Here is a 17766-nt window from a genome sequence, read left to right on the forward strand (position 1 = left end):
TTCCCGTAATCTCACATAATTCCCATAATATGCATTAATCTGAAAATAATACTATATCAAATTTCACATGCATAATGAGCAATAGCATTAACCACATATATATATATATATATGAGTAATACCTAGTATAGTTCAACATTACCACTATCAGTTTGGCACAATACTGAAAGAAATTAACAGCCCAAAGCTAGAAAAATGCCAAACAAGTCACAAATGCCCTTACAAAGTAAAAAAAAAAAAACCTTTCAACATAACATTTAGAACTGCTGTTGTAAAATAGCCTTTAAGTTGCTGCCATAATCAGAAACTACTCTCATTCCCAAGATGCATTGCATTAAACACCTTGAAGCAGCACAAGAGGCTTTTCTCCATCTATATATATTTTGAATATCCAAATAAAAAATGGAAACTGTTAGCATAGTACGGAATTACTAGATAATTCCTTATTGGCAGCGCAACAGGAGGATGGGGGGAATCCTCTCCAAACAAAGTTTTTAAATCTATTAACAAGCTACTTAAAAAAAAAAAAAAAAAAGAAAATCTTTCTAGGCAACACAATGCTTCATATATATTTTAATAGTTTTGTAATGGATTTTTTTAATATCAAGTTTGCCAAAAATGTCTTTATAGCCTCCATTCCTAGGTTCCAGACCTTGTGTATTCTACTGATCACCACAAATTCCCTGTGATAGTAATGTAACCATGATATTGAAAACATGCTTCATGTTAAATATTTGCTAGTCCTTAAGCTATCATGGAGTCTCCTGAATACCAATTAGGGAATGGCTGGAGTATTGACAAAAGTGACTATTTTGAGCACATGAGACTATTTTTAAAAGACAGTTACAAAGTGTTGCCTTTTAGGATAAAAATAATAAATAGAGCTAACCTAAATTCTCAATAATACTTATAATCTAATGCCTCAATGAGATGGAATTACATTTTTTCATGACAAACAATTTTATCTTGAATCCAAATGCACCTTTTCAATAAAATAAAATTATCTGAGAAGACAACATTATGTCAATACATGAAGTGACCTTTTCTAGAGTACATATACATGAATACACGTGCATTTTTCAAATGTAGGCCTTGATTACTGTGTGCGCATATAATTTTCAACGTCATTTAAATAAGTTTTAAATAATGTGTACATTTTATCTACAAATTGTCTTGAAATATTCCAATAATTGGCCATCTGTTATCTGTTTCCAAATAGCTGAAGACAAAGCATATAATAGATAGCATCATGGAAATTGTTTTTAAAATCAGTGCAGGAAAAGATCATGCCTGCTAGCCAGCCATTGTTGTCCCATTTGGGCTCACAAAAGACAATTCTCTGTAATTCAGATCCACAAACTTATGAAATTGAATGAAGTGATGATGCATAAATTGATTTAGAAGATATTACAGCATAAAAAAATGTAAGTAATGTCGAGATTTAAAATTTTTTTTTTATTTTGACTTCACTATTTTGGTAACCAAGTCAAAATAAAACAAATTAATATTTATGTACAAAGTTTCCATTTTTGCAAATTCTCAAAACTCCATGAAGAAACTCATCCACAGATCAGAGGAAAACTGACAACCCCAGAACCTATTTATAAAAATAAATAATTATATAATATTGGTGTAAATACACCATAGTTTACCCATAAGTTTAACTACATAAGTAGTGTTAAGGCATCATTTTATTTTATCTCATATTGTGGCTACCTTCACAACGAGATACCAGGTATTGCACTACTTTGAATAAACAATACTTCTCTAATAGCAGAGGCTACTGTTAGTGGGCACCACCACCCAGACGGCACTGTTTCGGAGCTTGTTGGCCCACTCATTGGTGGGCGTGCAGGTACCCTGGTAATGTAAGAGAAGCTCATGGTGTCTTGTCGATGATATACAGGAATTTTTCTAGCTGGGATAAGGAGGTGATTATCCCCTTGTATAAGGCAATGGTCAGGCCACACCTTGAGTACTGTATACAGGTCTGGAGGCCTCATTTTAAGAAGGATGTAGAGCTGTTGGAACAGTACAGAGAAGGGCAACAAGATTAGTGAATGGAACAAAGGGTTGCTCTTATGAAGAAAGGCTTAAGTTTTGCAAATTACAGTGTCTGGAGACTAGGCACCTGCGAGGTGATCTGACTGAGGTGTACAAAGCCTTGAATGGTTTGAGCATGCTCAATGCTGATGGGATTCTTCCTCTTGCTCGGAATAATCACCTGAGAGGGCATAAATTCAAATCGAGGAAAGACAGATGTAGGATAGATGTGCGGAAGTTTGCCTTTAGCCAGCAGGTAGTTGGTTGGTGGAACAGACATCCATCCTTTGTTGTGGAAGTTGATAGCCTAAATAAATTTAAGGCTGAGCTGGATAGGTATTTGGAACGAACGGAGGGGTGAAATGGGAGCGGTTTTTTTTTTTTTTTTTTTTTTTTTGGCTGATGCTGCATAAGCTTGCTTTCTTGCAGCATATGCCTCTACTAATGCTAATGCAAACATGCCATCACGGTTGTGAAGTTAATTCCACAATATGAGAGATGCCAAATGGTGTAGGTAATAATATTTAGAAGACTAAATGCGCATGGCATAATATTATGCCATATGCATTTAGTCTTGAGGCCTCGTAATTGGAATGAGTACCTTGAGGTATAATATTTAGAAGACTAAATGGATATGGCATAATATTATGACATGCGCATTTAGTCTTCTAAAAATTATTACCTACACCATTTGGCATCTCTCATATTGTGGAATTAACTTCACAACCATGATGGCATGTTTACATTACCAGGGTACCTGCCCGCTCACCGATGAATGAATCAACAAGCTCCGAAACGGTGCAATCTGGGTGGTGGAGGTGCCCACCGAGAATAAATAACAGCAGTCTCCTCTATTAGAGAAGAGTTGTTTATTTGAAGTAGTGCAATACCTGGTATCTCGTTGTGAAGGTAGTCACAATGAGATAAAATCAAACAATGCCTTCACACTACTTATGTAGTTAAACTTATGTGTAAACTATGGTGTATTTACACCAATATTATATAGTTGGTTTCAACCCATAACATATTATGCCTTGTGCATTTAGTCTTCTAAAAAATAAATAATGAATGAATTAATTATTATAACTCTAAAGATTACTCTACCTGGGTATAATTCAATTCCTGATCAATATCATGGTAATGCTCTTGCATTAACTTTATTCTTCTTGTCTGCTCTTCTACTTGTCGTCTGTTGAGCTGAACATACTTCTTCTTTTTTAAAAGCTAAATGTGGTTAATTTAGATAATAAGATACTTCATTCTTATTAATAAGATACTCCATCCATTAAATTCTTATTTTTCTGTTAAAAGCAACACAAAGTATTCTCAGTTTTAACAAAACTGAAGTTTAAAAGAGATCAACACATTCAACAGAAGAATAAAAAAAAAGAGAGTAAAAACTGTTATTTGGAAAAAGTTATAGTTATATCCAAATTAAAAATTTATCATTATAATTATTATCAGGACATTTAAAAATAATGAAAACATTATTCTGAAGTGATTAATTTCTATTTCCTTTTAAAATTATTTTGTTTTAGGACCCAACATATGCATCAAAAATTTATAGTGAATGGTGTAGATTATTGGGATTTTTGCCTCTTTACTTCAGAAAAAGTAAGTTTGATCTTTTTATACCTTTCATAAAATTATTCACAAAATCTCCTTCAACTGCCCACAAAGATGTCTTCACAAAGCTCCTCTTTATATCACTGATTTTGATTGCACATACAATAGACTTTCAATTTTCCAGGGCAGATGGTAAAAAAAAATCCCGGATAATCGATTTCCTGGTTAATCCAAAAATACAGTAAGTCCCTGATACACGTAAGAGATATGTTCCAGGACTTCTTATGTAAGTCCAGTCTTATGTAACTCGGGAATGACTAATAAAATATTGCTACTATATCCCTGATATACCAAAATTACAAAGACCACATAATATCCTCAGAAGAATGAAGAAAAATAGTTATTTTTTTGATATATTAGTTGGATATATAGAAAAACAGTTATATATTTTTAATTAGTTCAATTAAAAAACCGTTATCTGGGGATAGCAGTAAAGTAGCCAGAGTGGCATATAAGAAAAGAAAACATAAAAGGAAAAAAAAAAAATGCATGCTATTGTACTGTAAAAACTGATATGTATTTCATAGCATTGGTTATTATAGTGGACTTCATTGGTGCCAATCCCTTCACCTCTTCTGTATTTGTCCTTTATTATTGTGTTCACCGTTATCACTGACAAATCTGAATTCCGCAAGATACTTGTTAATGTTTGACCATTTTCATACATCCTTATTATTTTAATTTTCTGATCCAACCCTATCACTTTCCTATTCTTGGTAGATTTAGTAGAATTGCTGTCATTTATTCTCTTAGTTGGCACCATGATAATGGTCAAAATGAAACTTTCTGTAAAGAACTTCACAGAGTTAAGGCAAAAACTCACTGTCACCTCACGCAAGCTCGCATTTTTTTTTTTATCACTATCATAAAGACAATTTGCAGTTTCTGGTTTATTGGGCTTTTTTGTTAGTGCAATTCATTATAAACGGTAGCAAACTCGATCTTATTGCATTTGCGATAATACCGACAGTGGAATTCTGTGAGTTTTACATTATTATGGTGAAATGTGTGTCCCCTTCAATGAAATCTTTAGTCATATAAAAAAAAAAAAAAAACAGTAAATTTTAAGAATCTTCTCTTTATTCCTATTTTTAAGCTTGTTACTCTGTATCTTACTTCTGCAATTTGTGCATGCCATGATCGTCATCATTGATTGTTTATTTTATTTTATTTTTTTACTGTTTTAAATTTTACATTCCTAAAAAAAAATAACTGAGTGAAAAAAAATTTACATAAGTCCCAAGTTACGTAAGTCAGGGACTTACTGTATCAAAAAATGTTTAGCAACCTACGTAAAATATGTAGGGATAGATAAAAAAACTTAAAAAAAAACTTACCACGCACTACTTGCTTGCCCAATATGATGCTTACCTTTAAGGAAACTATTAAATTTTAAATCTAATAGCTTCCCTTTATTTTTTACAAGTTGCATATGGTTTGGTCACCAACATTATAATGGTTCATTAAAAATTTAATGGATGCACCATTTCAAACTTTTGAATAATTTGCACCTTTTCAAACTTTTGAACCGACGTAAAAAATATGGCAATAGATAAAATACTAAAAAAAAACTTACCATGCACTACTTGCATGTCAATACAATGCTTCCCTTTATTTTTTACAAGTCATGTATGGTTTGGTCACCAACATTATAATGGTTCATTCAAGATTTAACAGATGCAGCATTTTCAAACTTTGAATAATTTCAAGTTTTTGTTTAATTGAAAGCACAACTCTTTTGCGTTTACCTATCATTTTCGCAATTTCTAAAAAAAAAAAAAAAAATCACTCCTGACATAAATAACGAAACAAAATTTGTTTTGTTTTGGAGTGGTGGGTGTGAAAACAGTAGGGTTTGTAAGATAATAGGTACATTAATCTCCCAATGACAACTTAACGCCACTTGTTGTCACTTATTTACGACTTGCAAAACATCTGTTTACACTTATTCTAGTTATTACTTGAATTTTATGATTTCTGGTTGATTTTTTTTTTTTTTTTTTTTTTATTTGGAGTTTTGAAGTGTCCCAGTTAATCTGATCACAGTAAATCGGGAGTCTGCTGTACTACTTACTATTTCCTCTATTAGTTTTTTTTTTGAATGATGTATTAAGTTTTTAACTCATATATATATATATATATATATATATATATATATCTGATAATTCAAAATAAAATGAAATTAAAACATAAGCCAGTAGTATGGCAAAAATGTAGAGCAAAATATTAACATAAAAATAACGTAAAATAAAATGAACAAACAGGAAAGGGAAAGTAAAGGTAATAAGACAAACAGTAATTGGATACTGTTTATGTCTTATTACCTTTACTTTCCCTTTCCTGTTTGTTCATTTTATTTTACGTTATTTTTATGTTAATATTTTGCTCTACATTTTTGCCATACTACTGGCTTATGTTTTAATTTCGTTTTATTTTGATTTATTTTGAATTATCGGATATATCAGGGCTTCATGTGGAGGATGTGCATTTTGCTGCCTCTAATGATAGCTTAATATTAATTATTTATTTTCTTATTTTATCTTATGTTAAATTTTAAGCTATTATTTAAATATTAATCAGGGTAGTAGTGAGTTGATATGCTAAATAAGCAGCGCCTGTGCCGCCATCTGTTCCATTCTTTCCTTTATATAAGCTGGTTAAGCTTACATTATGTCAGTGGTGTGGCTCTGATCTAGAGTGCTGTCTGTTCTATGAATTATTTCTCGCTGCATAAGGACCACCGCCATGCAAATCCTCTGCATTGGTGGATAGATCGGAGGAGGAATGGGTGGTTAGGTTCTTCGATCTTTTCGCCTTTGCGACGATTTGTATGGTGATTGAAATGCAGCGATTCCATGACCATTATTGGCCTCGTGGTCCTCTGTCGATATGGGGCATAATGGTTAGTCTATTATTTTGTTTGCTTTTAGTAGTTCTTTTAACCCTTTTTTGGTGATATTTCACGTTTTTCGGAACTGGTACCTTCAAGGGGGGTACCGCTAAATCATATTATAATTGGCATTATTTTAAATTTGATATCGGTTTTATTAATTGGATTTAAAATGCTAAATTATATAGGGTTTAATTGGCCACTGTTTATGTCTTATTACCTTTACTTTCCCTTTCCTGTTTATGTCTTATTACCTTTACTTTCCCTTTCCTGTTTGTTCATTTTATTTTACTATTTTTATGTTAATATTTCGTTCTACATTTTTGCCATAATACTGGCTTACGTTTTAATTTCATTTTATTTTGATTTATTTTGAATTATCAGATATATCAGGGCTTCATGTGGAGGATGTGCATTTTGCTGCCTCTAATGATAGCTTAATATTAATTATTTATTTTCTTATTTTATCTTATGTTAAATTTTAAGCTATTATTTAAATAAATATATATATATATATATATATATATATATATATATATATATATATATATATATATAATATTACAGATAATAGAAAGAATAAGCAAATAAATCCAACAATAATACCATCAGGGACCTAAGATAACGCAAAAAAAAAAAAAAAAAAAAATTATCGCTTTTTACCGACAATCTAGATGACGTCAACTGGGGCCAACCACCCAGAATGAAGGCAAAAAACGACAAGAAGTTCTCTGTTTCTGTGATGATCAATATATGCTAAGTAATTTAAATCTAAACCAAATGTAAACCACTATAGGCCTAAAGTAAATCGAATATAAAACGAAAGATGATAATAAAATTTAGCATTATTAGAATCCAAGGTAAGAAATATAAGTAAAATATAAATGTAAGCATATATTAATCATCGTTGACCCGACAGAGAACGTAATTTAATGATTAAAATAAGATTAAATATATAATACATACTACATATTGACCGTATCTAGGACATGATGTAATATTCGTCAAAATAATATGTGGTGCCCGCTATGTGATGGATACGGTAAAAATAATTAATTAAATTAAATTAACGCATTGAGAAACATGCAGATAGTAAGAAGAAAAACTAAAGGAGTAGGAATAATAGAACCTGAACTCCACAAAGGCGAAAAATAGTGGTATAGATAAGAAATAGTTTCTCCTACGTCCTCGGATTGCCCTAATAATTTCGGAGAAATAAAAATAAAGAGTGTAGGACAGTTTAAAGACATTACAAGATATAAGTTGTGGCTCGGGTATGCCCGGGATCGCAAACCCGTTCCTATAGTAGGACCCTGAGCTGAATTTGCATGTTATCTCAGCGTGAACTTAAAAGTAAATTTAAATAAATTTAACTATATTAACTATATATTAAAAAAAAAAAAAAAAAAAAAAAAAATGATACACTGTAATTTGCAAGCCGGTGGGTACAAGTTTTCTACGCCGTAAGACACCAAGAATGCAAAGTGTATCCTATTTACATATATACATGGCACTAAATATAACGATTATATTGAAAATTATATTAAAACAATAGGTTCAGAAAACAAAATTTTGAAATTAATAATGCTTATTGCTTTCCTGAAATGATATTTCAGGTAAGCGATGGGGAAATTATTATTGATCAACTTGCCGTACAACACTGTTAAGCCCGCTGAACAATTTTTATTACTATTGCAGATATAAGCAATCCTTAGGCATTGTGATAAAATTATATTAGCATGCACTGATTTTGATATATTAGATTTCCAATTTGTAAGGCTTACTACGTTAAAATTGAATGCATCTCTTTTATTATATACGTTTACGTCTATATTATTATTATGCAATATTTCTATATGAAGATCCAGATAGTTTGCTATAGTATCAGAACTATTAGTTTTTTCCAATACAAGTTCTACTGGATATAATTTACTGTAATCCTGGACAAAATGTGGACAATTAAAAACACATATATCATCTACGTATCTATATATAAGTAGGTTATCTTGGAATTCTCTTTCTGTATAATGTAGATAAAGGTTTGCAATTATGCTTGATGCTGGACTTCCCATAGGGGTGCCAGTGACTTGCAAATATAACGATGTTCCGTCATATACATAATTATTAAAAATGCATAATTTTATTAGAGTATCCCAATAGGTTAAATCAACCTTTATAGCACTTTTATTTTCTAAATATAGTTTCTGGAGGACGACTTCTAAGTTATTAAGATTAATGCTAGTAAATAGACTGTTAAAGTCAAATGTTTGTATTTGATGAATATTGTTATTTTTTAGAGCATTTATAATAGGTAAGTTATTATTTATTATAATAGTTTTATTTAAGTTATTTAATATAATTTTAAGTAACTTTTCTAACGTTTTTCCAGGAAATTTAGCATAACTATCTCTACATGATGTTACGAATCTAAAAGCAATCGGTGTTTTATGAAATTTGGGTATGCCATATATAAATGGAAATTTTAGGTTATTATACTTTAATTTTAATTTTTTATGCAATGCAATTAATTTTTTGATGATTATATTATGGGAAGATGCTATCTGTTTATATGTATGGCTAGACTGTAGTTCATTTTTAATGATTTCTATATAATATGATTTACATATGATTGCATAATTACAAGCAGCTTTGTCAACGGGCGTAATCACAAAATGTTCATGTATATCTTTGAGCTGCCTATTTATTAATTTGGTATTATATAGATTATCTTGTATGAATTTCAATTGATTATATTTGCTAGATATGATATTTAGCATTGTAAATAGCCACATGTGGTATGCCTCAACCGGTATGTTATGGTTGTATGCTGATTTTATACAATATTTAAGTAAATCTAGATATAACAATTTTTTAAAATTAGATTTAGTAATAGGTAAATTAGGTCGAAATTTAAAACCCAGTGATAAAATATCTCTAAGTTCAGGATATGGAATTATATCTAAATTGCCGGTTATAATGTGATTATGGTTAGGATCCACGTATCTATGAAATGAAGGTTTGTGGCAAACACATGTATCCTGTCCGATGTTAATATTGTGAAGATTTGTAGCTATTGTTTTATAGTTACACGCTTTAAGACCAAATGGTCTAGAATATCTAAATCTGATATTAATATGTAAGTTATTAATAGAATCACAAATGTGATTACGCCCGTTGACAAAGCTGCTTGTAATTATGCAATCATATGTAAATCATATTATATAGAAATCATTAAAAATGAACTACAGTCTAGCCATACATATAAACAGATAGCATCTTCCCATAATATAATCATCAAAAAATTAATTGCATTGCATAAAAAATTAAAATTAAAGTATAATAACCTAAAATTTCCATTTATATATGGCATACCCAAATTTCATAAAACACCGATTGCTTTTAGATTCGTAACATCATGTAGAGATAGTTATGCTAAATTTCCTGGAAAAACGTTAGAAAAGTTACTTAAAATTATATTAAATAACTTAAATAAAACTATTATAATAAATAATAACTTACCTATTATAAATGCTCTAAAAAATAACAATATTCATCAAATACAAACATTTGACTTTAACAGTCTATTTACTAGCATTAATCTTAATAACTTAGAAGTCGTCCTCCAGAAACTATATTTAGAAAATAAAAGTGCTATAAAGGTTGATTTAACCTATTGGGATACTCTAATAAAATTATGCATTTTTAATAATTATGTATATGACGGAACATCGTTATATTTGCAAGTCACTGGCACCCCTATGGGAAGTCCAGCATCAAGCATAATTGCAAACCTTTATCTACATTATACAGAAAGAGAATTCCAAGATAACCTACTTATATATAGATACGTAGATGATATATGTGTTTTTAATTGTCCACATTTTGTCCAGGATTACAGTAAATTATATCCAGTAGAACTTGTATTGGAAAAAACTAATAGTTCTGATACTATAGCAAACTATCTGGATCTTCATATAGAAATATTGCATAATAATAATATAGACGTAAACGTATATAATAAAAGAGATGCATTCAATTTTAACGTAGTAAGCCTTACAAATTGGAAATCTAATATATCAAAATCAGTGCATGCTAATATAATTTTATCACAATGCCTAAGGATTGCTTATATCTGCAATAGTAATAAAAATTGTTCAGCGGGCTTAACAGTGTTGTACGGCAAGTTGATCAATAATAATTTCCCCATCGCTTACCTGAAATATCATTTCAGGAAAGCAATAAGCATTATTAATTTCAAAATTTTGTTTTCTGAACCTATTGTTTTAATATAATTTTCAATATAATCGTTATATTTAGTGCCATGTATATATGTAAATAGGATACACTTTGCATTCTTGGTGTCTTACGGCGTAGAAAACTTGTACCCACCGGCTTGCAAATTACAGTGTATCATTTTTTTTTTTTTTTTTTTTTTTAATATATAGTTAATATAGTTAAATTTATTTAAATTTACTTTTAAGTTCACGCTGAGATAACATGCAAATTCAGCTCAGGGTCCTACTATAGGAACGGGTTTGCGATCCCGGGCATACCCGAGCCACAACTTATATCTTGTAATGTCTTTAAACTGTCCTACACTCTTTATTTTTATTTCTCCGAAATTATTAGGGCAATCCGAGGACGTAGGAGAAACTATTTCTTATCTATACCACTATTTTTCGCCTTTGTGGAGTTCAGGTTCTATTATTCCTACTCCTTTAGTTTTTCTTCTTACTATCTGCATGTTTCTCAATGCGTTAATTTAATTTAATTAATTATTTTTACCGTATCCATCACATAGGGGGCACCACATATTATTTTGACGACTATTACATTATGTCCTAGATACGGTCAATATGTAGTATGTATTATATATTTAATCTTATTTTAATCATTAAATTACGTTCTCTGTCGGGTCAACGATGATTAATATATGCTTACATTTATATTTTACTTATATTTCTTACCTTGGATTCTAATAATGCTAAATTTTATTATCATCTTTCGTTTTATATTCGATTTACTTTAGGCCTATAGTGGTTTACATTTGGTTTAGATTTAAATTACTTAGCATATATTGATCATCACAGAAACAGAGAACTTCTTGTCGTTTTTTGCCTTCATTCTGGGTGGTTGGCCCCAGTTGACGTCATCTAGATTGTCGGTAAAAAGCGATAATTTTTTTTTTTTTTTTTTTTTTTTTTTTTGCGTTATCTTAGGTCCCTGATGGTATTATTGTTGGATTTATTTGCTTATTCTTTCTATTATCTGTAATATTATAGACATTATGGGTGCTTTGCATGATTGCTTGCAACTGCATTGACTCATAAATATTATTTACTTATTTACAGTTACTGTCGTTTTAATTTAATTATATATATATATATATATATATATGTATGTATATATATATTAAAAAAAAAATTATAGATTTGACCAGCATTTCTGACAGTATGATTTTATTTTATTTTTTTATAATATAATTATTACACATACCATATATTTGCATATATTTTGATTTATACATTTTTTAGATATTTTCAAAATTTCACTATACATTTCTACACACTTAATCATGTAGTTGCACCTGCCAAAAGTTGTGCATGTCTGGTTGATGAATAAAAGATAACAATTATATACAATACAATTTTACTAATTTATGCATGTGCTACAAATTTTTAAGCACACTGTAATGATGCAATGTGCGTTATCACAATGTAGTATAGTGTGCTAAAAAGCAAACTCGTGAGTATAGTTCCCAACAAAATGAAATTTTCACTTTGCTTTAAAAGCCAAAATATTACAACGGAGAGCATATTCAAGCTTTTTGATTTTTCTTTTTTTTTTAATTTTGAGAAAACAAAAGTTCAAAGTAAATTTAGCCTATATAATGCCCAAGGAAGCATTACTTAAGTTGACTGCAAATTTCTGCCACAACAAAGTCATATAGCATTTTTATTTACCCGCAATCATTAACAGCAGCATTACATCAAAAGATAGCAAATATGGAAAAAAGTGTAAATCAACTGAATAGCAATGTCCACGAGCGTATGAATGAGCAAACTGTTATCATGAAGGAAGATAACTGTAATAACAGTTATTACAGGATAAAAAAAAAATTGTTTTGGCAGATGACATAATCAATGTCATACAGTGTATGGAAGTTGATATGGCCAATAAACTGAATATCAGTCTTGGGTGTGCCTATACCAGAATCCATCATGATAGACTGTAGTACACAAAGCTCTGGAAAAAATTTCTCAACAACGAACAGAAACATTTGCATATAGGATTGGGTTTGTAGTCCTCTAATGCAATATGAATAAAAAACAAATTAATTCTTGGTTTATGTAGTGACTGAATGAGATATAAAAAAAAAAAAAAAAAAACAGACAGAATGAATTAGACAGCAAGCAACATGCCATGAAGATATTCAAGACTTTTGAAAGCAAGGAAAGCTTATGTTCATATGGCTCTTCAACTCACATGGACTGCAGCCAGCTATGCCATTTCATGTGTAGAGGTGAATCAACACAGACAGAATGAATTAGACAGCAAGCAACATGCCATGAAGATATTCAAGACTTTTGAAAGCAAGGAAAGCTTATGTTCATATGGCTCTTCAACTCACACGGACTGCAGCCAGCTATGCCATTTCATGTGTAGAGGTGAATCAACTGATAAAATTAATTATACACAAATCCTCAAAGCTTATCTGCAAAGAGCCATCAAAAGCAAGAAACCTAGAGTAGCAATAATTTTTCCATTCACACCACTTGATAGTAACTGAAACCTAGTCACTTTTGCAATTCACTTGGAATTCGGTTATCAAGTTCTTGATCTCAAAAGCATGTTTCATAACCATCATAAATTTCATGACAAAATCCCTTGGAGAGAGGGTCTCATAACAGGAGCATTCATTTTTATGCAAGGGAAAACTTTATCAATATCAAAAATCGCAGCTATCAGATTAAAATTCACGTCGAAAACGTAAATAATGACTTTTGAATGATATATCACCATCCATTTCGCTCCATGAAAGTTCTGATAAAATCGGATTACAATTACAATGAGCGCTTGTTCTGTGGCTGATTCTATTTGCAGAACAATCACGGGGAGCAATGGAGTTGATATCTGACGTGTTATTGATGGACACATGAAGATTATGATGCTGAGTCACAATTTGTTTGCCACAATTGTACAAAATAAAGAAATTCTAAAAAATAAACAAATAAAAAATAATTTTTTTTTTAACTTTAAGATGTAGGTTTCATATTAGGACCCATTTTTTTTTCACTGAAATATGAACTTTTTTACTATTGGTATCATGACATCTTTTCTTTTTTCAAAAGCACGTTCAAAGTTTTTGTTATTTAAATATAATAAAATTTCTTACAATTTCATTTTAGATCCAAAAAATACAGTATATGCTGCTTACTATGATCAGACAAACTAATATACAGAAAAAACTATGTTTATTGTAATCAGCACTTAGGTTTATGTTATTGCTTTTTTGTCTTATCAAGATTTGTGCATGTAAAGTGTAAATGATTACATAACATCCCGATTTGTTCATGAACTCCAATACATTGCATATCCAGTTATTATTGTTGTTGTTTCGTATACAGTTCATGGGCGTGTGTTGTTACTCCGTAAAAGAAAGTCCTGTATCTGTATTCCAACCAGTCTGACTATTTTACAATAGAGCATTAAAACCTTTCCTATTCCTGATTTTAGTATTTTTTTTAATGGATTTCCAGAAAAATGACAATTGCATCCCACAGTTCCCCCATCCAAGGAGCCCTACTGCTCCTGCAATCCCTTCCCTTTTTCCTACTACCAAAGAGATGTAAAGTTAAATTTGAACACAATTTTGTTTTTTGACAATCATCACAACCCCTATCCCTCTGAAGAAAGGATTTGTGATCTTGATGAGTTTGCAGTGTATGATTTGAGAACCACAACTAAGTGATGCAAGTATCAATAACATTATAATCTGAAATATGGCAATGGTCTACCATGTATCCCAGGGGCTCACATCTGGTGAGTATGTGCTTGGCACATACTAGGGTCTGAGCTGGATATCATCATCCTTCCATCCTTCTCTTTCTTGGCGATTCCCTTTTACTTTTGTCTTTCTCTCTCTCAGGGTAACTCAGAAATTTTTTGATGTGTAAACATCTTTGGCGGCACCTACTAAATTTCGGACGGTAGTAAAATCAATTTGTCATGATTTTGCGACACGGAAATGACGTTATACGACGTCATTTCTGTTTCACAACAAATAAAAAATGGGGTCGGAAGAGGAGATTGCACAAAGGATCATGGGAGGTGATCTTGGATGAACTCAGAGATGGCATAAACCAGCTGGCTGTGGAAAAACTTTTATGATTCGGGGCATACCACTTAAGTGGCTTTGGGCTAGCCATTGCCACCTGTGACAGAAACCTTTTGGTAACCAGAGAAATGGATATCTTGAGGGCAGTGATGTTGTATGTGCTCAGAGCTGGCATAAACCAACTCTGAGAACATCCACGATCATTATATTATATGCGCTTCGGCCTTACCAGTTGAAGTGCATGTAATATAGGCATTACAGTACCCGTCTGTATTACTGAAGCGGTTGTATATTTCCATCAAGAGGCGAATCAAACATTTTTCTGCAACCAGCTGGATCGGTCAAGAATATTTGAATCAGTTTGCAACTGGAAGATAAGACTCCAAATTACATACATGAGTACAGTCCCTTGCCTGTCATTGGCCATTCTCATTAAGTTGCAGAAATCCTTGTTGGTCATCAAGTTTTCGCTTTTCTTTGCAATTTGGTTGAATTGGTTGAGCGTGGCGAGCTTTAGATCCTCATTCATCTCGCTATTTCGATGATTGTAAAAGTTTCAAAAGGGATCTTCTTCTCACAGTCACATTACAAGGCTATGCAGGTCATTACTGCAAACTTTGTCAGGGTCACTGTCTTTTTTGTCTTGACACATCGTCTTACATATTTCAATCATTTTGCAAATTTCCAAGTCTGATTCATACAATTTATGATCTAGTATGGGTCTTCATTGTCGTCGTAGATCTTGACATTTCATCTCTGACAGTATCTGTTTTCTCATTGCAAAATGGAATGTGCAGCAGCGCTACCATCTCGCACTTGTACTCATTGAGATCCTGAGCCAAGTCATAGTTTCGATAGTGTATTATGCATGGATACTGTCGTTTCTTGCAGATCTCGTAGCGCTGCATGTGTAATTTGTGACAAAGCATGGCAGTGTAACATGATTCATGATAGTAACAATACAAATATTTTTATTGTTGCAATCATACTATTCAACAAATAGCTACAATCAAATGGATATTAGACTATTGGCCTAACCTCTTCCAAACTTTGATTCGGTAGAGTAAGCAGTGGGCGTGTATATACTATTTATCACCAACATTGATTCGGTAGAGTAAGTAGTGGGTGTGAGCATAAATTACATCATTCGTGATTTCAGTTCTAGCCGTTTGAAATTTAATAGGTGTCATCAAAGATGTTTACACATAAAACATCTTTCGTGCATACAGGGTATACATGAGATTTTTTATGGCTGGTGCAGCAAAAGCCTCAGGCTTCCTTACACCATATGGCTAAATATAATAATAATAATAATAATAATATTTTATCCATTTTACTTTCAAAGCATGATCTTTTTGTGTAGATACTGAAGTTTAATAAATGTTAATGTGATAATGATTTGAGGTTAATCATGAAATTTGTAGTGTCAAAAAGTCTGCAAAAATATCAAAAGGAGGTCCTTCAAGTTCACCACCAATGGTCAACAATCTATCCTAGTAAAAATTTTCATTCAGCCTACAGCAGGAGCAAAGTTGCTCCCTGCCATGATGCTATCTCCTTACTACCTCTCCCTCCTGGAAACCTTCACCACAACATTAGGGAATTACAAAGAAAATAAGGCCTCCAACTAGGGTTAATCCAAACCACCAATCAGGAGCACAGACTCCAAAATTACATAACTACATGCACCACCTATTATATCCCAGCACTATATTTTTTTTAATTCAAAGATGAACCTTCTAAAATCATATTGTGACAGCTCATTTATTTCTGTACAGTATTATTGTAAATAAGTCATTTACAATAATATCAACACATCAGAAAGAAATACTAGTAGAACAAAATGTTTCATGCTCACTGAGAAGTTGACTGTGATGGAATTTTACCATTCTGCGTTCTAGTTCAACTAATAATAACCTCAAAACTATTCATCCTTTAGCTTTCTCTAGCCTTTAGTTATATTTCTAATATATAATATACAAAATAATAAAATATAATCAAATAAAAACATATTTAACCTCCTCCTCAAGCTTTTTATTTTCTTCATTAGCCACTGGGAATACTGGCTTTCCTTCCCAAACAAATTCTTTTAGAAAATCAGCATTTTCAAGTTCATCCATTTTGGTAGAAAGCTGAAAAAAAAAAATAAATAAATTATATTTTATTAATGTAGGCAATGTGCATTATTGTAAATGCACTGTAAATATTAAACAATACAATTTTTATTTCAAAAACATTATTTTTATTATAAGAATTATATAAAAATAACTTCATATTTTATATAAAATATAATTTTTAAATAAAAATCATGATTTTCATTTAAAATCAATGTTATTTATGTTATTTCAAAATAAAGAAAATAATTCTTAATAAAAAAAAAAAAAGCAAGGAATGTACCAGTTCATAGATAAAAACTGTAGTAAGAACCTGATGAAACAATAGTTTCTACAAAGTTTTGGCAGAAGAATTGTACAGATTTTATTTTTCTATATTTTCTAAAATATTTTGTTTTGCCCCCTCCCCAAAAAACACATACAGGGAATTTCAATTAAAAAGGTACTGGGGTTTATCTCATCTATTTTTAAATTTAGGCTATTTGTCATCTGAATCTTTTTGGGATGAAATTTTTGAATTTGATGTTCAAATTGGACCAAGTACAGTGGATTCCGGTTATTTGGACCACCAGTTAATCGGGGCAGCCGTTTATTTGGAGAAAATCTTAAAAAACAGAACCCAATCGAGAAAATAGCCAGTGTTACTTTGCTTAATTGGGACAACATGCCATTTAATTGGGGCAGGAGACTGCAGCACTGGAGATTACACTATCGATTGTCTCCGGCCGTACCACGTGGTTTGGTCGGATTTCTGG

At 31.3% G+C, this 17766-nt stretch overlaps 1 protein-coding gene across 1 annotated transcript in view; it reads right to left on the bottom strand.

The window, feature by feature from the left end:
* Window positions 1–17766, bottom strand: part of LOC150084221 (coiled-coil domain-containing protein 39-like) — a 197112-nt gene that overhangs the window by 167935 nt on the left and 11411 nt on the right. Inside the window, exons 3-4 of the mRNA XM_090376158.1 lie at window positions 16916–17029; window positions 3148–3267 (exon numbers count right to left, since the gene is read on the bottom strand). Coding sequence (XP_090232284.1) covers window positions 3148–3267; window positions 16916–17029 — 234 coding nt within the window. The remainder of the gene's footprint in view (window positions 1–3147; window positions 3268–16915; window positions 17030–17766) is intronic.

This window comes from Mastigoproctus giganteus, chromosome 6 (assembly GCF_048544385.1).
Source record: "Mastigoproctus giganteus isolate SK-2022 chromosome 6, ASM4854438v1, whole genome shotgun sequence".
NCBI lineage: Eukaryota > Metazoa > Arthropoda > Arachnida > Uropygi > Thelyphonidae > Mastigoproctus > Mastigoproctus giganteus.